The 21,564-nt window shown below is 41.8% G+C and overlaps 1 protein-coding gene across 1 annotated transcript in view; it reads right to left on the bottom strand.

Moving 5' to 3' along the window:
• FER1L6 (fer-1 like family member 6) overlaps positions 1-16,576 on the bottom strand; it is a 61,506-nt gene extending 44,930 nt beyond the window's left edge. The window contains exons 1-10 of the mRNA XM_050322621.1: positions 16,468-16,576; positions 15,797-15,851; positions 15,570-15,701; positions 14,855-14,917; positions 10,988-11,066; positions 9,389-9,545; positions 8,180-8,366; positions 6,398-6,590; positions 5,049-5,398; positions 1,635-1,743 (exon numbers count right to left, since the gene is read on the bottom strand). Of these exons, the coding sequence (XP_050178578.1) occupies positions 1,635-1,743; positions 5,049-5,398; positions 6,398-6,590; positions 8,180-8,366; positions 9,389-9,545; positions 10,988-11,066; positions 14,855-14,917; positions 15,570-15,701; positions 15,797-15,851; positions 16,468-16,523 (1,381 nt within the window). The 5' untranslated portion in view covers positions 16,524-16,576. The remainder of the gene's footprint in view (positions 1-1,634; positions 1,744-5,048; positions 5,399-6,397; positions 6,591-8,179; positions 8,367-9,388; positions 9,546-10,987; positions 11,067-14,854; positions 14,918-15,569; positions 15,702-15,796; positions 15,852-16,467) is intronic.
• Between the last annotated feature and the right edge of the window lie 4,988 nt (positions 16,577-21,564).

The following is a 21,564-nucleotide window of genomic DNA, read 5'->3' on the forward strand; positions in this document are numbered from 1 at the left end:
CAGAGTTACAAGAGATGACTATCTTGGAGGTGCTAAATATGAATGAGGATTAAAAAAAGAAAAAGACCGGTCATACCAATGGAAAACCTTTGACCCCTCCTGTTCATTGGCTGTTCTGGCCACATCACAGTTTACAAAGATCCTGACTGATTATGTTGGTGCAGTAACATCAGACTCCAGGACAGTGCTTCCTTACCTGCCCTATGTGATACATCTAGTATATCACATCACTAAGAGATGCGATCCTCTGATTGCTGGCTTTTGCTAAAGAAATTCAGAAACAAAAACAATATTGCTGTTGACATTTCTAGTCTCAGGAGCGTTGATATGGGATTGATTTACACAGAAAATGTATGTCTTCTTTACAACATATGGATGATCATTCCAAAGTCTGATCTCAGAAGTGCTAAAACTCATTTTCAGACAAGTAAATTTTGCATACTGAAGTTGCATAGATAGTAATAACAACGCTTTGAGACCTCAGCTTCAAGCCTAGTGCCAGACAACTCTGCTAATGATACAGTCATCTTCCCTGATAGGATTTTGCCTTAAAGGGCAATTATCAGCACTAGGAAAGAGGTGCATCCATCAAACTGATAACTACAGATTTTAAGAGCGACAGGCAGAAAACATTCCCTACAGGAGAAGGACGTGCTGAATCACCCCATATGACATCCTGATCCAGACTTTTGGTTCAGGCTTTCACGTAAATAATGTATTAATTCTGACAAGAATCACTATAATTTCTTGCCAAAATATACAAATGAGTTTCTTGTGATCCTCAGCTCTGCTTCCTGCTAAGTTTCAGCAGAAATCAGTATCACTCATTGCTTGGCCTGTTTATCACAGGCATCTCTCCCTGCACACATGGCCTTAGAGCTGAGCACAGTCATGTACACAAGCACAACGACTGGAAGTGCCAGGCTGCTTCTCTCTTTGTGGGTCTGGTAGAGAAATAAACCCCTGCAAGGGAAAGGAGATCACTTCAAGCTTCTCTCTGCAGAGAAATTTCTTTTGCTTTGAAAATATCCACTCACTGTTCATGAAAATGTCTTCATTTTCTCTGCTCCCAGGGACAATTTAGCTCCACCATGAGGAGATCCCTCAGGCAGTACAGTCCTGCTTTACACTGGAGGAGGACAGGACTTACCAGGAGGATCTTAGGACAAGCTGTGCATGCATTTGGAGGCTTGCCTGTAAATACCCCCATGCCACACTCACAGACTCACATGTAGCTCAGTGGGGTTGGCCAAGATAGTTCCCAAGGATCCTCCCCACAAAGGGGCTCCCTCATAGCTGGGGACTAACTGCAATGGACACCACAGAATGAACTCTGCCCTGAAGGAAATTATCTGAGTTTGGTCTCCCAAGAGATTAAGAGACTAAATACTGGCTGAGTTGCTGTATATAGTGGGTGAGAGGATTTGCATTAATACAAGGTATCTGGGATTAGAGATAGCAAGAAAACAGTATGCCCAGCTTGACTGTTGTCTAGAAAAATTATGATCAGGGTTTAACTCAAATGTCAGCTTTACTCTGAAGATGATTCCTGAGACACAGCTATCCATAACACCTCTCATCCCCTTGCTCCTGAGTCTCCTCTCTTGCTTTGGAAAAGGTCTTGATACACTTACCTACAGAAACCTCAAAAGTTATTGGTTTGTCCCCAACCTTCCTATCAATCATTGTGGCTTCAAAAAATGTCCCAAAGAGAAGGAATTCCTCAAATTTTTCTTCATAGATCTATTGGAGAAGAAGGAGGAAAAATTCACATTTATTTTACTTTCTACTCTTTTTTTACAGCACAAAGAAGTCTTTATAAGTCTCAAGCAGTTGTGTTACTATCATAGATTTATCAGTCTGAGGTGGTCAGTGAGGCACATTTTGTAGGAAGAAGTAATAGCTCTGCTCTGAGAAACTGATATGTCTGTTTGACTTTGATCTTGTCAATAGTGCCAAATTATATCATAACTGATTATGTAAAAGCCATTACCCCTCACTTCATACTCTGCCCCACCAGTAGTTGCTGTTTAAATTATTTCAGCATCTTCATATACTCCTATCTCACCATTCAAACAATACACCTATGGCAGTTCAAGGGCAGTTTAAGGGTACTCTTTTAGTACAACAGCAACGGGTGAGTGTGGCCACAGTTCTCCTTTGCATTGCAGCAGGAAATACTGCCATTGTAATGCATCCAGTTCCACTGGATGTTTTTAACCTACTGCCCACGTGTTTGTACTATCAAGACTTTGACCTTGCTCAAAGTCAAAACTTTGACATTTATCTCCCAGTGACAACAGCAGATAGAAAGATTTTTAGTGTCCACATTTAGATGGCAGTTGTATGCCAAAACCTACTGAAACAAAGAAATCCATTGTGTGTTTTTATCCTGCTCAGGCCCAAAGGTAGGGTGCTCTCAGTGGCTGGGGGAAGGAGGATGGTGGTGAGCAGTTCTCTGCTCTTTGCCTTTCCTGGTGTCACAGCACAGAAACCAGTAACCAAGTAATATTATTTTCAGCTTTTGACAAAATGTGGAAGCACGGAGACCAGAGGGTCTCAACACAGCAACACACCCTGAAAAGTGTAATGGCCTTTTGTGAAGTTTTAAGTTTCTGCCAGATTCTGTTTGCACCTATCGGAGACCCAGAATCTGCTTGTCCCTGGAGCAGACTCTCACTCAAGGAAGGTCATCTCTGACACCCTTGGGTCAGAAACAAAACAAGCTATTAGCCCCAAACCAAGACTAAGTTTAAAGGAGATATGTTTTATGGCATGAGTTCTCCCCAAATTTACACCCTGACTGCCATGATCTTTCACATGCAAACCCTACTAATTGTACAGCATGGACACCAGAAAACTGAAGCCTATTAGGTAAGATCCTTCTGCAACAGAGTGAGGAGAGAATAAAATATCAGCTGTACATGAATATTTCTTTCTCCCATTTTTGCAAAGCAGAAACAGCTCTTGACACAGCCCATGATTTCTTCATTTTGAAAAACCGCTGTTTTACACAGTAAAAGGGCATAGGTCTTTGGTGAAAGGATTACCAGCATCATATATCAAAGCCAACATCACAAACAAATTGCAACTCCAGAGTAATTTTATCTTCTCTGCCCCTTGTTTATTTCCACCATGAAACCTGGAGCATCAAATGGCTAATAAAGCCAAGGCTCAGAGACTACGACACACACATCTATCTCCCATTGCAAAGAAAACAAATTGCAAATGTTGGATATCTTCTTTGCTGCAGGAATAGGTCAATAAACTTGTGCTGTGGGGATGGATAATTTGCCTCTGTTGTCTCAGAGGCCTCTGTGAGATATTTTTTGCATTATCTGTAATGTCGCCAGTTCTTACTTTTCCTTTCAGAGAGTTGTAATACAATTACTGTGTCTACTGTAGCATGAAATATTGCTGAATGTCAAAACTAAAAGAATATCAAGCATCACTGTATCATATTGTTGCCCTTTATTCATTCTGTATTTGAAATGGAGACACAGTATGGAGAAATAAATCCTTCTTACTACTATTAATGTTTGTTAGTGTTACTGCAGGGTTTGTTCCTCTACCTGGAGTATTTTTCTAGGGTCTAATACAGCTACTCACAATAATATATTTCTTCCATATAAAGTAAAATCTATATGGAAATAAATGTCTTCCAATGTCACCTCTATTACAGTCTTCAGAGAAGAACTGAGGGACAGAGGCAATTTACACCTATTATATGAGTATATAAAGCAAGACCAGGACACAAGTTCATACAACTGGCTTGTGGTTAACCTGTGCCATTTCTCTACTAACACACTCCTTGACCTGCTGCAGTCAGCACTCATGCCAAAGATTCCAGAGCATAGGCCAAGGAAGAACACTTGTCAAGGCTAGGCCTCAAAACCAAAGAACAATTGTTTCTCTGCTATTTACTTGTGGAGATGGAGTTGAAAGACTGAGAATCACATCTAGTAAAGAATACAAGTATTTTAAGAACTGAGCTGGGACTCCCACTACAAAAGCCAAAGTTTTTATCAGTGACACAGAATCATAGAATCATTAAAGTTGGAAAAGACCTCCAAGATCATTAAGTCCAACCTGCAACTGAACACCACCATGCCCAATAAGCCATATCACAAAATGCTACATCTACTCAGTTTTTGAACACTTCCGGGGATGGTGACTCTACCACTTCCCTGGGAAACCTGTTCTAATGTTTAACCATTCTTTCAGCGAAGACATTTTTCCTAGTATGCAACCTGAACCTCCCCTGGTGCAACTTGATGCTGTTTCCCCTTGTCCTATCCTTCGTTACCTCAGAGAAGAGGCCCCACCTTGCCACAACTTCCTTTCAGGTGGTTCTGGTAGATTACTGAAGTGGGAGGAAAACTGGTTATGAGAATATTTTTTTCCTATTTACTGGGTTAAAAATAATAATAATTAAATAAAAAAGAGCTTGCATATGCACCAATGCTGCTCCCAGAAAGTGATGTGATGGTTGAAACTGAGCATATAATTTTCAGTAAATCGCTCTTAAAGAGATTATCAATCTAATACCACACTGGCAACACAGGGTTAAAGGAGGAAAGCAAAACAAGCTAGACTGTATCTACCTCTCTGCACTTGTACAAAATCTGTGTCACTTATTCCCTCCTGACTTCAATTTAGAAGTACCAATTTTCTTGAATGAATGCAGGAAATCAGACTTTATAAGTACCAGCTGCCCCTGCTGGTTCTCTGTCATTTAGCATATATTTCATCATATAAGTTTCTGGTGGGGATCTGTGGATGCAGCTAGTGCAAAAGGGACAACAGGACAGGAGACCTGAGTTTTAGAGACACTAAGTCCTACTTAAGAGTTTTTTTGAGTTACAGGTAGATATTAATGCTCCATTTATGCTGGACTATTATGGGAAATTCTCAAGATTGTGGGGATAGGAGAGTCTGTAGGGAGCAGAAAAAGTAGTATTATATGGCCTGAACCCAAATACACATACCAGTGTCATCCTTGGAGGTTTAGGGACACATGACAACCAATCTCTTAATATCATACTGACCTCTAAAGGTACATCAAATGGCTCGACTTCCACTTCAGTTGAGTTCATCTTACTTGAAGGAGCAGCTGACTTTCGATCATCTCCTGCTTTGTCAGTTTTGTCTTTTCCTTTGGGTGCTTTGAAGTCTTTACCTTTGGATGACAACTTGATATCCTTGATAATACTTGAAAACTTCGACTCTCGGGCTCCTCCTGAAAGTATTTCCACAGCAATCTCAATGAAGAGACGTCCCCTGAAGGAAACCCCTTCTCCAAAACCTTCATTAAGCTCCTGGTGGTCATCAATGAGGCTGTGGTTCCGGGGTGAGCCGTAGAGATTGATCCAGGCAGGCCCAAAGGTAGGCAAAAACCCTGGAGACAAAGTACCTTTTATGGCATTTCTGTTAGGTGTTGGCATGTTCTCCTCACTGTCTGCTCCAAGAAATCTTGCCTCTTGCACACCAAAAGGCAAACATGGACCCACTTCTGTGCAGTGGGGACCACTTCATACAGAGCACCGTTTTGCCTCTGCGAATCTCAACCCAGGATTGTGCTGGTATGGAGCTCTTTCTCACAAGGTGTTTGTACCACACATGTTGGGTCAGGAGGTCTATTGCATCTCTTGAATAAAAGAGCTTGCTGCTATAGACTGAGGCCTGGGACATGGTGGGAGGGTAATGAAGGCTTTCTCTTTTAGGCTAAAATATTTCCAGGTCCATGTCACTTCTCAGATTATACGAATTTTTCTTTTATCGTCTAATTAGGGACTTGAATGCACATTTGAATTGGCGGGTTTAAGGAGTTGCTGAGCTGTGATAACTGGCCATGTTCCACACATAGATCACACAACATAAAGAAGGTTATACGTGTAGACTCAAACATAGGTGAAAAGACTCCAGGTCATGAGCCTCACCTCACACAGGCACAGACAACACACTAGTCCGTGGTACTTCCTTGGGCTGTGACAGCATCCAGCTGAGTGTTACCTAAACACTTTGCTCTTACTGGGTAGATCAAAAATACATGCCTGCTCTGCCTTTGATTTTCACTGATTTTTGTTTTTTGCGTTTATTGCCCAGCAGAAACTCACATGAACTATAAACTTACATTAGTCATCCTTAACAGACTAGAGTAGACTATTGCCACAGTCACAAAGAAGGTACCAAATTATGCAGCAGTCCTTTAACAAGACAGTGGCAGACCACCACACACTGAGCACAGTGTAATACAATGTCACATTAAGCAACAGAAGGTCTCTCAGAACCAACACTTGAGCTCTGGAGATTCCTAAAATGGGATTAGCCAGTGCCCGGTTCCCACACAAGTAGATTTTACCTTAGGGGCATTATCCTGGAATGTTTTCACCTTTACCTTTGTCACCGTCTTGTTCATTTGATATTTTCTTCAAATCGATGAAGTGTGTGGCTAAAGCCACATCATTCATGCTGCCTTCATCCCAGACCTGGATTTTGACTCTTCGACAGAGTGGGGGGAACATTTCCTTGAAGACAATCTGTTCCTGCCACACTGGATCTGCACAGTTCTTTTGTACTGTTGTCCGGCCCTGAAATGAAAGTCCAGCAAACTCAAACCCCAGAGGGATCGAAGTCTGCAGAATGGCAATGGGTATAGCACAATTTGCACTTAGCAATATCTCACTAGTAATTTTTAAAGCACAAATGCCCTATCTTGAAAGTACTTTGGCTTTTCTATTAGCCTGTTTATTTTACCCTCCATATCTAATAAAAGACAACATTATTGCTGAAGAATTCTTACCTGCACAGCAGAGCCTGGAACAAAATCTAACTCTTCAGGGCCCCTTTGCACAAAGTACATCTGTAAAGCCAGACTTTGGCATTTCTGCTGCAAATTGCATATCTTCAAATGGCTTTTGAAATATCTGGGCAGTGGTGATGCAGTGCAGTTTGTCTCATAAAAGATTAAATTCATTAATTCTGCCAGGCTGCATGTACCAATGGGATTACCTTAAATGAGGCAATTTATCTAGAAAAAAAAGATCTAGCAATTTATCTGGCTTACATTCTGGACACATGCCTGTGTGCTACAGGTATAGGTTCCAGAGCTATTCCTCCTGATATGAAGGAGATGTCAGGGTTGTATCATAATCCACGCAGTTGCTGGCTGTGGCAGAACTTCTACTTTCACATTCAGTGGGGAGAACTAGTCAGGAAACCCACCAGCATTCCCTCTGAAACCATAGTTTATACACCAGTGTGCAAACTCGCGTCAGTTACCCATTCTTATGTCTTCTTCAGTCCTCTACTGAACCTGAAGGTTTCATGCATTTGAATGTTTTAACACACACCACCTTGAGTACTAACACTTTGCAATTTGGATTCACAACAAAACATGAAATCAGCACTAAAAGCCTTGTTCTCACACCTGAAACATCTGGAAAGGACTGACTGGAGCTGTCTCTAAAGCTTCCTTGCACACATAAAGCATTTGCTGGCTTAAAGTAATTGTCAGTTTGACTCTTTCCTTATTTACACCAATAATCAAGACTCTCGGAGATATGTCTCATGGATGTACCCCAGAGGAACCAAGGCCCTGGACCTCCTCTACACTCCTTTTCCCATCAAAGTCAGAAGGTCCTCTCAGCAGTCACACAACGTTTGATGCTGGAGTTGCTCTGGGAGCAATGAAGCCAGGCAGTACTGAGACAGTCTGCTACAATGCTTACTCTACCCACAAAGAGTTGCAAGGGTCCTAAATTTCAGCAGAGTAATTCAGAAATCAATACACAGCCCTAAAATCCAGATTGAACCATCCTTACTGATTTCAGCCCTCCTTCCTTATTTCAGTCTAGGGAGACCAGAACATAGCACTTACCATGCTGGGTAAATCACTGTCTTGTAACTTGATGTTTTAGTTACAGTGCTACGGAATCCTCTTTCTCCTCCTGCTGCCTGCCTCTACCCTACTGCTGTGAGGCTGATATTAGATCTGCTGGCATTAAATATCTCCATCCCTTTATTCCTGCATAATTTAGGAACTGAAAAATTTCTGACAGAAATATGTGTTTTACTTAATTTATGTAACTATAAGTTAAAAGATCAGTATAATCACCTGCCTGTAGCACAGCTAATAGGAAAGAAGGCCTAGGTTTGTGATCAAGAGGATCCCAATTACCATTTGACCTGCAAACATGACCACCACATAGGGATCCACAAGGTCCTTACTGTCGCCTATGAATGCTTTGGTGACATTGGCCATGATGCTAGAGTTCATCTTCGGAAGTCCTTCTGCTTTGTAAATTCTCACATAAAATCTGGCCCATGGTCTTTCAGATGGAAAGCCTTTGGGGATCAAGAGGTTTCTGAAAGGAAAAAAAAAGAAGCTGTTTTCTTAAAATTGAAAACTCAGACAATGAAGTGATCTTTTTTCCAACAGTACTGTCACCTCAAGTTAGAATGCATCCTGAGAAGACATAAAAAGGTGTATGAATTTGCTTCTGCATCTAAACCAAACAAATTCTGGTTACAATGAGAAAATGATACAGCATTACTCAACAAACTTGTCTTTGTGATATAGAATCAGGTCCAGTTAGATCAGATTGTTCAGGACCTTGTGCCTCTGTCTTTGGGCCCCTGTTACACATGGCCATCCTCATGGTACAAAGTCTTTCCTGAAATTCCCTTGTTCTAACCTACATCCAAAGCCTCTTGTTCTTCTACTGTATTCATCTGAAAAGAGCCCTCTTCATGCAGGATACCCCTTAGACTTCTCTTCTAAATGCTCAAGAAACCAACACCCACCACCGTCCCCTGTAGTCCATTAGCATAGAGAGCTCCAGCTCTCCATCATCTTGGTGACTCTCCATAGACTTGGTCCAATACGTCAGCACTGACCAGAAGCATTGCCCCAGTAAAATTTGAAGTATGCTGGTAGCATATTTACCACATTGAACTTCTTTGTTTTACAAGGAGAATGATAATGCTTTCGAGTTTATCTACAGATACAGAAAATATCCACACATACATATCTGGTAGTGGTGAAGGAATAGTTTTTCCTCATATTTTTTCTTCTTAGTTCACCACTTTAAGAAATCTTTAATTGTTTTCAGATCAATGAACCTTCTGTCAGAGACAATTTGAAACTTAGCCACAGGACTTGGCCGAGTCTATCAGCTGCAGAGAAGTGACCATAACAAGCCTTTCATTTTAGTTGAGATGATTGTAAAAACTCTTTTTGAGCGCATCAGAACAGCCAGGTGTATAATGCTATCCTGCTAGTAATGCTGAGTTAACAAGGAAAGGACAGAAAGGAGGGCAGAGGACATACTGAGGCATCTAGTGAAGAAGAAAGCAGTTTAAAAAGCCCAAGAAACTATTGCAGTACTTTTCAATCTGCTCCTCAGTATCAGCTGTTTTCTGTGTAGCTTGTATTGCATCACCTTTCCCAGTCACACTGATGTCACACTTCAGGTATCCCTTGGCTCCTGTTCTAATGTCAGCAGGGTCTGTGAGAAGTGCCCACTTGTCACAAAACTGATGACCTGTAAGAAGGACAAACTTAAACACTCAAATAGGGGATGCAAAAAAGATGCAAATAATTTCCTCTTCACTCCCAAAAAGGGCACATCAAACAACATTTGTGCTTCCAGAAGGATTGTGCTTGCTCATCAGACATAGCTAGAGGGTCCAAAACGTTGTGTGACAAAAAAGAAGAACAAAGGATTGATCCAGAGCTCATCAGAAAAAAAATCATTTTCATCCATGTTTACTGAGATCATTGACTAAAGAGCAGTGGAAGGTTGGGTGGTATTTCAGCAGCTGATGATCTCAGAACTCTGCAGCAGCAAAACCCTTTCTGGGAGCTGTGCCCAGGTGTAGCACTGGCAGACAGCTAAGAAACAGAGGAAAGAGGGTGGACAGCCCTCAGAAGAAGAAGAAGAAGCCAGGAGCAGGTTCAGCTCCATCTTTCAAGGGCAAAAATGCACATGACAATTCACCCACAACAGCCCTTGACGTAGCCGTGCTTCAACAACTCCCTTGAGAAAGGTCCTAACATACAATGTTAAGTCATTGGATATCACCCTGGGTGTGTAGAGGAGTGGAAAGGTGAGACCAGAGTGCACCAGGGATATGAGCTCAAGATCAACCCTCAGAAACCACCCTCCTGCAAAAGTGTGAGCAGGAGATACAGGGCAGAATTCAGAGACTAACACAGTCTGAGTACAGACTGAGTAAGCCACTCAATTCAGATAGGCCATTTCTCTCTAGTAACTCTTGCAGGAGCCCTGAAGAAAGGGTGTCTTGAATAACTCCACACTTTTGTCATACCTGTGTGACATGTACAGCAAGTGGCCTGAATGCCTTTTTTCCCCAAAGACCAAGAGACCAGATCCTTGAGTAATTATGGGAGAGAGGTATATTTTTTGTGAATGTTTTGGTTGTAAAACACACCAAAAAAGGGGTAGATGATCTTTTCTTAGCTTCAAATTTCAGAAAGCACTGGACAGCTCTGAAGATGACAAGCCAAGATGACCCATGGTCACCTCTTCTTCATCTTCATTCTTCTGTTCTTTTCTCCTCCTCCTCTTGTTTCATGCTCTTCTCACTATTCCTTTTACTCTCCATCCTGCTGTCTCTCTCTCTCCCCACTCCTACCCCAACATACATGACAGAGCTTTGGATGCTCTACAGCAAATGAGTGGAGCTGGGTTTTGTAGAACTGCCCACTCTGACCAGTCAAAGAAAAGCCATCCTTAGTAAGTGCTTCCCACGAATGAGCAGGTTGGCAAGGTGTATTCAGTGTTGAACTTTTCACCAAGAGTTTGGCTGCTATCCAAATTCAAACACAACGCTTCCAAAAACTTTTAAGGCTATCCCTTTGCATAAGCCACAAGCATCAAAGCAGAAAAGCAGCACATCTCCCTCTCTTCCCTGCTTCACATCTCATTTAACAGACAAAATGGGCAGAAAATGTACCACTTACCTGGCTGACTGTACACTGTACCCAGATCTACTTTAAAGGAGCCTATCAGCACACTCCCAATCAGTTTGTTGTGCATAACCTGTTAAAAAGGTTAAAAAATGATTAAAGAATGTCACTACCTCTCTTCCCAGTCAGCATAAGAAGGAGCAGCCCAGACAAAGATCACATTTGGTTCAGAGGTAATAAGCAGCAACATCCAGCACCACCCAAAACTGGGGACACATGGCCACAGAAGATACAGCAAGCATTTGAAATATTTTCCCTACCCAATATTGTGCCAATTTAGAAAACAATATAGTTGCATCTGAGCAGAATCACACAGGTTCATCCCAGGTCCTAGGCTTATATAAAGCAGCAATTAGATGGATGTGTCTTCAGAGGAGACACAGTTATAGTACTTATTCTGGCAGTTTTAAATAAATCAGAATGAATGTAAACACACGGGGCATAACTGGTTTCACACTAGGCTGCAGAAACCTTAGCACTTTCTGTGCAATAGCTGAATTGCCATAAGAACTGAGTACACTCAGAGGACAAAGAATTGAAGTGCTTCTTTGCAACATTTCAATGTGCACATAAACCAAGAGACTCACTTCTGATTTACCCCCCACAATACTAATGAGATCAGAGGAGTAATATAGATGTAAATGAGATGGCAAGCAGGCCCCAGCAAGTCTGTCTCCTTATTCTTCCTGCCAAGTAATGAATTTAATTTCATTTAATTCAAATTTAATTAATAATTTTCAATTACCATGATTCCTGGTTCTATTTATTTCCTTGTCTGGTTTTCAGATACTTGTATGTGGCTTACTCCATAGATAAGGCAGAGGCTAGAACTGTATTTCTCAAAAAATGTGTCTCACGTGGTTTCAGAATAGCTTAAAAGGTTGAAACCTATTTCTTGGCTGCAGAAAAGCCTCTGAAAGCAGGATGAATTTTCTGGAACACCCTGACCAAATTGCAAAGAGAAACCAAGTCCATTCAAGTCCACAGAAGATAAATCTAGATGTCGGAAGTACACAACTAAGCCTCTGACAGCATTTCAGGAATCTGGAAGACCTCATACCCTCTCTTTGGGCCTATACATCCTGGATAGGGATACAAGAGTTCTGCAACTTTGCACTGGATTTGTAATGGGACTTCATTTTGGTACTTCTCAAACTCAGGAGACATACATTTCAAAGTAAAGATCACTGATGCCTTCATCAGGATTCACCAGAAAATTCAGGAGGTTTTTAGTTGCAATATAATGTCATTTTCTGTTAAGGGCCTGGGGCTGCTGTGCCCCTGTGGTTTAGGGAACACACTCAGTTGTCCTTGGTAATTCCTCACTTCAAAAGTATTTCAGTATGGGAGAGGTTTAGCATGAAAGGGGCACCTCTGTTATACTATGGCATTATTACAAGCCTGCTGGTATGCATGGTGGATAACAAAGAAGAAAAAAATCTACTAATTAGCAGGTGCTGATAAATTGAAAGTCTCATTTTCCTTTCAAATGCAGGGTTTGAATACAGCTACACTAACTGCTGAACTGATGGACAAGGGCACTAATCTCTTTTGTTTTCCTTGAGCTTCCATATGCAGATAAGTTCATTTGTACAGATTAAGCAAATTCACTGCATGAATGATTTCTGATAATGGAGGCTGCCAATCTTTATTTCTCCTTAAGTGAGATTCATGTTAAGCAAGTGCCGTGAAACTTTCCATCCCTCAGGGTTTCCTTCACTGCCAGCACACACATTTCCTCTCTTCGTTTCTATTCCCCTGATAGATTGCGTTCTCCAAAACTGCGTTGCAGGGTAATGAATCTCTGTTTTCAGTAGCATACGTAAGCACTGCACTGGCTTAGTTTGTTGTTGTTTGTGGGGTTTTTTTAAAGTCATTTTTATCTAGAGAACCTTTAATTTCTTAGTGTTGCACCTTCACCAACCATAAATCAAATAAGTTTGCTGAGCCTGATGAAACTATGCAGATATACAGCAGATAAAGGTGACATGTTTTCCCACATCCCCAGTTCACTCAGAAAGCTGGCACTCTCCCCTCCATCACTGGATATATGGAATCTTTGTCAAAAGAATGTGAGATTGGAAAGACTGACCATATCTTGGAGAAAAATAACCACACATCCCCCAACAGCAGCAGCAGAAGCACACAAGAGTTGATACCTTGGCACTGTGCTGATATGAACCACATCAGAACCACATATAGGGGCCATACACTGGGATGTGAGTCACAGCAGAGAGGAGATATCTGCTCCCATGCAAAATATGAGTCATTATCAGCCTGTAGTAAATTCTGTCCTCAAAGATAAGAGGAGATCAGATCTGTAGATACATTCTGTATGAACCTCATATATGTGAGCTGTGCATGTGATACAGGGGCTTTCAAGTGAGCCTTAGGATTCAGACTGTCAATTTACTACCAGCATTGAAAACCTAGTTGTCCAGCTGGTCATGTGTAAATGAACACTTTTTATTCTGTAGGGAAAATTCACTCTATATAGCAGCTCAGAAAAGCAAGTACAAGATGTACCCTATAGCTCCCGGCCACTGCTTGTCTTTGTTAAGCACAACCTGCAGAGACTCTTTTCTGGTGTACATTTTTGAAATGGACAAAGCATTTCAGAGAAAAAGAACCTTTCCTCGAGCAACAACTCACTGTTTATTTGCAGAGAAATCTCTGGCAAAGTGGATGGACTTAATGCAAAAAAAAAAAAAAAAAAACCACAAAACCAACAACAAAAAAACAATTCATGAAGGGCATAGCCTGTGGTATTTCTAAATAATACAAAGACAGCATTGTCCAGAGTCTCATGAGATCTTTAGTTCCTTAGCAACCTTGCTAAATGTAGTGATGAGTCTCAGACAAGATAATTAGCACGGCTCCATAGACTTAGACTTCGAAACTGCATATCATTATCTAATGCCTCAAGTCAAAGAGCATATGTGTCTTCCATCAGGACTGTTCTGAGATGTCACAGAATCATGGAATCAGTGGGTTTTGAAAATACCTTTATGATCATCAAGTCCAACTGTTAACCCAGCACTGCCAGGTTCAGCTCTGAACCATGTCCTCAGGTGCCACATCTACAAATCTTTTGAATGCCTCCAGGAATGGTGACTCAACCACTTCCCTGGGCAGCCTGTTCCAAAACCTGACCTCCTTTTCAGTGTATATCTTTTTTCTAATATCCTCCCCTGGCAACATTGAGGCCATTTCCTCTTGTCCTATCACTTACTACTTGGGAGGAAAGACCAACCCCACCTGTCTATAACCTCCTGTCAGGTAACTGTAGAGAGCAATAAGGTCCCTCCATAGCTCTGCTGGAACCTAACTTGCAGTGAGCAGTGGAGGCAGCACTGAACACTTGGAGACCACTCCTGTGCTGAGAGCAGCCAGCCACTGGCACTCCCAGACAGCCCAAGAGCCACTGGTGAGGATAAAGTACCTGGACTAGTTTAGGTAGAAACAGTCATATCTGAGGAACTGAAATAAGCCAGACATTTCAACTCAGTCATTTGAATGAAGTGGCAGCTTGAAAACTAGAGGGATGAAGATAATGCTGACAAAAGTGAGCTAAGCTGAATTTTCTCATTATACCTTGTCAATTGCCAAGCCAGCAATGAGTGTCTCTGAAAAGGCAGAACAAATCTTCCTTTAGGGTTATGTTCCTTCAAATCACTGCCAGCTGCTTCTCCTCTTTTTCCTCTCCTCTATCCTTTCTCTTTCCCCCACTGCATGCTGACTTTATAGCACTCTTGGTACCTAAAATTATTTCTGTTTTTAATTACATTAAGAATCATTTAGAACCAAAGTGACAAAAACAACGACCTTTACTTACTGTGCTAAGCTTTCCCAGGTACTTACAGAGATGTTGATTATTTTGTCGAACAGCAACACCTGTGGTCCAACGAAATCAAACACAAAGTACTGTGGGAAAAGGTGACAGCAGGTCAGAATCATCTTTGTGATGGCAGCCAGTGCAGCCAGCTAAATGGTTCAGCTTTTTGGGTTACCACACAGAGCCCTGGTGAGACACTGAGGGTGCTGGGGAGGCACAGGTGGACACAGTAAAACCCTCTCCTTGCCCCTGGCTCGTGCCTGCTGTGGCCCAGACTAGAGGGTATTGTCAAAGGGACAGGAGGCACAAGGAAACCCAAAGGAGCTGTTGGTTTTTGGGATTGTTTTGCTCTTGTTTGTCACCAGCTGGAACAAGCATATGTTAAGGAAAATCTGAAGTAGTGAAATAATAGGAAGGGGAATGAGGGTTTGGGTGGGGGTGATGTGGTGAGCAGCACTATAGAACAAGCTCCCAAGGAGATCATTTGAAAAACTGCAGCAGCAGGTGGAGTACAGCAGAATGAATTGGAGAGGGTGAGGAACAGGATGGAAGAGTTTGAGAAGAAAGATCAAACAGAACTAAACCCAACAGAGCTGTTGCTGGTGCTTGAACCCCTGGACATACCTCTCACCTCAGACATGCAGGTGCTACAAACTTAATTCATCCCCTTTTGACCTACTAAATAATAGACTACACCCAGAGCCACTGAAGAAAGTATATTCTTTAAGGGAAAGCACCTACCTCATTGTAGAAAGGGGCATTTGTGCCTTCCTTTACTGTTGTTTGCTTTTTCTCATCACCTATCTCAATGATCACCACAGGGTCGATGTTCTCACCCACCAGCTGCCTGGCCTCAATGATGGTGATGGCAATCTGTGGGGCACAAGGATACCAGGCACACTCCTGGGCTCAGGTCCAGCCTGCCTGAGGAATTCAGAGGCACTTAAAGGCCACCACTCCCTGCTCACCTGATAGTTCTGGGATTTCAGGTCCTCTTCATGAATTCTAGTCACCAGCTTTGCCCTGTTTAAGTGACAAAACAGGTCATTAGCCATGTCTAGGCAAGAGCTGGTACTTGGACACATGTTGGAAAGACTTCTGGACTCTAAGCTAGTATTGTTTATGGCATGTAGCTTTGTTGTGAACTGTTAGGCTTAATTTCAGCAGCAGAGACCACCTCTGTTCTCATATACTTGTTAATAGGGAAATGTTTGGCATCCACACAAACCAGTGCAGCTGCCTGTCATGCATGGGAGTGATTTCACTTGCTGATCCCATCAAACCTGACCCCATTCCTCCCCTGTATGAAAAAACAACTACACAAGCTCTTTGCTATAGAGATTGCTGTTCCCTCTGGCTTGTTTTCTTTAGCAGAGTTCATTAGCACAGTTGAGGCACTCACAGGATCTGCTTCCACCTCTCCCTGCACTGAATAGCATCTGCTGATATCTTTGAGCTGACAGTATTTTGCTGACACGTACATCCCACTCTGTCATGTGGGACAGCAGCAGTAAAGCGATCACTGCTGTCTGTAAATGGATTATCTGTCAACAGATGTATTGTCCTAGGGCAGTGCCATTCCTGAGAAGGATGGAAAAGGTGTTTTGAGGAATATTAGATAAGATACACAAGAGAGTACCTTTTCCTATCTGGGCTTAGGGATCCAAAAACATTGGACAGGGCATCGCTGTTCATTGGATCTTCCTCTCCCTCCTCTCTTCTTCCAAGATTGTCATGGAGAAGAATTGCACTTTCATCATGATCACCTGCTGAAGAAAACAAACAAGAAAGTAAAACCCACATCCGATTTCTTCTAGCAAAAAGGGTCATGTGGAGCAGAGCAGGGGATTTATCAGCATGAACTGAATATTTTATTTTTTGTGGGGGTGTCCCAATTAGAGATACGACAGTGGTTTGTATTGAGCAGCATTGATTACAGTAGCAGCTCCCCTCCTGTGCAAACCACCAGGCAGGTACAGACAGGCACAACTTTGCTTCTGTGGCAAGGCAGCCAGGCACAAGCCAGCTCCACAAAGGTTCCCTCCCCAGCAGTCTCACACAATATCTATGCTACCCAGCTCTCCTCTGACCCTTGTCCAGCCTTCCTAGAACACAGGGAAGGTCAAATTGTCTCTGCATCAGTGTAGGCATAGCCTGGTTTTCAACCCTTGAGGGAAGTCCGTAGTTTTGTACCTGTAGCACCAAGTTCCCATGACTGCCCTCCATATCCTATTTACCCTAGAGCACACTGTTTGATTACAGGCTTGCATTAGCCTGTATTGTTTGCTCTGAGGCTAAAGCAGATAAAACTTCTCCCCAGCTGGGAGGAATGTCTTGTAATTTAGTAAGGAAATGGTCTTTAGTTTTCTCTACTCCAAACAACCCAAACCTCTTGCTTTAAGGGCCAGAGGACAAACTTCTAAAAAGTAGTGCCCTTTGGCTTAATAATGCATATGGCACAAAATAGGCATTCCTGTTTCTGCCCAAACACCAGTCAAGAGACGTGTGGTTTATTACAACACTCTACTTCAAGGGCTGCAAAAGTAGTTTGTGAGACTACAAAAATAAAACTACAGAAGGTGAAGACTTCATTGTTGTTGAACTACAGATCTTGGTGAATTGGTGGTGATAGGAGAGGAATGACAGTGGGAGGATGTGCAGGGGAATGTATCCATAGTTTGGAAACCAGTAGTGTGTTAAGGGAAAGAAACAGGAGAATTTGTGCATCTTATGGGGATACCCATAAAAAAAAAAAAGGTAATAAAACAAAATAAAATAACTGCTGTACATTTAAGAGGAGAATTGCTACTAAGTAAAGTTCACAGCTTTATTGAGCCAGCCCATCCAGCCATCAGAGTCTACATAGGTTACTAAAAGAAGAAAAGTTCTGGAGGAATTACACACCTGTGATGACTTATCTATTTGTAGAGCAGACAAAAAATACTTTCAAAAATGAGACATCTCTCTATTGTAAAAGTCAGACAGACAGTTTTATTTTACCCTACCAGACAGAGCAGTCTGAACTCAGAGAATCTGAATGTGGACTTAATGAAACAGTTAATGCAAAAAGAATTAGCTCTCTGTTTATTTCTGAGTGATAAAGAGTTTACTGCCTGTTTTATCAATACTAAGCCTTGAGACACAATTCAAATGAGTTCACATGAAATTAGATCGAATATAGTCTCCCACCTGCTCTTCCCAGTTGCAATATTGATTTATGAGGCCTTACCCAGTGCATCTTTGTTTGTAATAGTCAACCCTTTCTCGCCTTTTTTCTTCTTCTTCAGCTTCATGCCACCAAACAGCCCCTTTCTGAAAAAGTAAACAAAATTGATCATTGCAGTCTCTTTAAGGCTTTTTCTGTGCTAGACTCGAATTTAAATCAAGGAGCTGTTAGGAGGAAGTTTTGATTTCCGAACAAGACCATTATATTCTGAATTTCCATTTATTGGGAGCAAACAAGATAAAGCTCTGATTTTATGCTTCATCTAATTTTGTTTATTTTTAAAATTTGCCCATGTACAGGCAATAATAATAATAAAAAAAATAATAAATTAATGAGAGAAGAGCTGAAACTTCAGATTGAAGAAAGGCAGCAAGATACAAAGAAAGTAAATCAAAGATAAGTTTCCAATCTACTGACTTCCCACACATGTAATTCTTATGCCTGTGACAAGACCAGAGATACAAGACAAATTACAGGATCCAGATCAAAAGCAGTTTTCCACTGAATTAAGATAAACATAAATGTATTTGTGTAAATTCCTTGGTGACGACCCCCATGGTATCAGTGGCTGAAACACCACAACAGCTTTGCCTTTTACTTAGTTAGTTCTCACTCCTTTCCAGCAGTAAAGCCATGAACAAGCCTGGACAAGGGTTTCTCCTCAAGCTGTGTTAGAGAAATGCTTCTGCCCAGCATCAACACCAGCTCTAACTGTGTAGGGTTTATCTGCCTCCTTCCTACACTGGATTAGGGAATTAAACCACCTTAAAACCAATCAACCCAGTTAAAAATCGGTGAGGTCCTTTTTCAGATCACGCCTGGATAAAGTGGCTCTGTAGCCTCATTAGGTCTTCCTTATTCCTTGTGTGCAACTCAGGTTTAGCCACAAATTCCAGCCAGGAGCCTACCACAGTCATCCAGGAATGTGATGCATTTACAGGGTGAGATGCTGCCAGGGAAGCATGGCCTCAGGTGGTTGCCATCAGAGGTAAACCATGGCAAGACATTCAGCAGGGACCCACAGTGCAGTCCTGCTTCTTGGGAAACTGATGGCAACCTCCCCATGGCCCTGAGACAAGAGGCAGTACAAACTAAGCACCTAAAGCACCTCTCCCAGCATCAGCACGGAGCCAGGCTGGCTGTTTAGAGGTCTGTGCTGGTTGTCCTTTTCTTATTTTACTCTTCTATTGGTCCTGCAGCTCTTCAGTGAATAGAAAGAACACGGAGAAAGCGCTGTTGTGTTTTGTAGAGTTGGTTTTAAACAAGGGGTGAAAAGAAATATCTCTACAAACATCACACAGTATTTTCCTCCTAACAAAGATCCATCTGTCTCTCCTTCTTGGTTTCCAGCCAGCCTCATCCCACAAAACACTTTGTCCCATGTCAGGCTCCAGTAGCACTGGTCCTGCAACAGGACAGTGATGCTGTTCTGACACTTCACAAGCCCAGAATGAACTTCAAGTCTCCAGTTCACACCTGACCTACTGCTCCAGCTCCTGCTCTGCCATACCCCACAGCCAAGGAAGGAGCTGATACACTGACAGAGAAGGAAAGCTGTGGGAAAAAGATGGGACTTCTCCCCCTTGTCCCTGAGCCCATCTCAGCACAGCATCCATTCTTAGCAACATGGAAAAGAAACACCATTTTCTGCAACAAAGCTGTGCCCAGAGAGCCCCTTTCAACAGAAGACTTTGGAGAGATGGGAAGATGCCAGCTATCCTGCAACTGCCTCCCTGAGAGATTAAAGAAGGCAATTTAGCACAGTTATCCTCACACTTTGGAAAAGTTTATCTTCATTGTTTTCTTACCTTTTCATCCCTTTTCAAAGTGTGTGTTTTCAAGGCATATGATTCATCATTCAAGAGGGAGTTGGGGAGTGAAAATCAAATCTCTGAGCACTGGAGCATGCAGTTCAAACTTTCCAGGTCTTTGAATGTTTTTGGAGACTTTAATCAGTATTTAACAATAACCCCTAGAGGCTGCACATGTCTTTTACAAATCAAGGCCTGGTAAAACAGCCACGATAACATAGGAAGCATATACAAAAGTTCTTAATGATAAAGGGGACTGTGGTTGGAATAGAAGTGGGCAGTAATGGAACCTTGGCTTTGAATGTCTCAACTAAAATAAAATAAAAAAATGAGATAAGAAATCGATAGAACCACACTGACCCCAAAAGACTATTTTCATTAAATAAAAGCCTGTGGACTTAAAATTTTGAATTAACCAGACCAATCTGACTTATAGTCCGAAATTTAAAGTCATTGCAAATTATTCATCTAGCTTTATTTGACGGTGAAATTGTAAATCCCATTGTTGCAGATTTTACCTGCTTGCTGAAACCAACATAGTTCATATTTTGTATTATATAGTAGTGAAATATGTGGCTCAGTTTGAAGGCAGTTTGGTCTTTTTCAATATGAAATGTGAAGAAAAACGTTTCAGCATATCTGAAACCTTTAATTTTGAAATGTTAAAATTACATGGCTTTATATTTTGAAAATATACTTCTTTACACCTCTTTTTGAGAGCTGAAATAATCACTGAATCCCACACAAATTTGTGATGTGGTGTATTTCAACTCACCTAGGACTTCTCTTTTATTAGTACATTGCTCTGTACTATTTTCCCAATTATTGGTTCTGTGGTTCAAAAGGAGCTCTCTGTAGCCATGATTTCATACTATAGTTCTTCCAAGGAAATAAACAAGCTGCATATTCCAGATGGAAAAAAACCCTATACTGCTTGAGAATTTTGTGCTATTAACTCTGGCAAACAAACCAGGGAGTGAGAGTCAAACACAGAGGATTTAGTATAATGGCAGCATTTCTGGCCAGAAGCATGCAGTGACAAATGCTCAGCACATTTTTTTTCACTGTCATCAGAGGACTTGTTTGCCTAAATTGCTGTAGGCATAAAAACTTACCTGGGGAAGCACACAGTCCAAACAGCCAAAACAAGCAGGCACCTACCAGCTGAGTACACCTGATAGCAACCAGTGCTCAAACATCTGAAATCACCTGCAAACTCAGGGTGCGTTTAGCTATAGAGGAAAAGATATTGCAAACTGAAAGGGGAAGCTGATAATGTTTAATTGTATTCAGGGCAAGCAAATTAAGTTTACTGGCCAGGCCCAAGAGGAATGTCAGCAATGCCAGGCACAAGAGCAGAAAACACACAACTTCTGTGTGCCAAAGAAACCCAAAATCTGACCAGTATGAGTGGAAATGTACCAGACAAAAAAGTACGCAGACAAAACACGGCTCAAGCAAAGTAAGAGTCAGAGGGTGACTGGAGGAAATGGCCACTAATAAAGCCTGATGTGGAAACTGGGCTGTCTTCCATGATTCTTATGTTTATATAACACTGAAACTGCTTAAAGGCAGAACTGCAGAGGGTGCCACAGGGTGACAGATGGAGAAATAGCCAAAGTCACCATAACTACATGGTGCCAGTCTAGGAAGTAAACTGTATTTTAGTCTCAGGTTTTTGGTCTTTCAGAAGTTTGGG

This window comes from Myiozetetes cayanensis, unplaced genomic scaffold, assembly GCF_022539395.1.
Source record: "Myiozetetes cayanensis isolate MyiCay16 unplaced genomic scaffold, myiCay2020 scf1, whole genome shotgun sequence".
In the NCBI taxonomy this organism is placed as follows: Eukaryota; Metazoa; Chordata; class Aves; order Passeriformes; family Tyrannidae; genus Myiozetetes; species Myiozetetes cayanensis.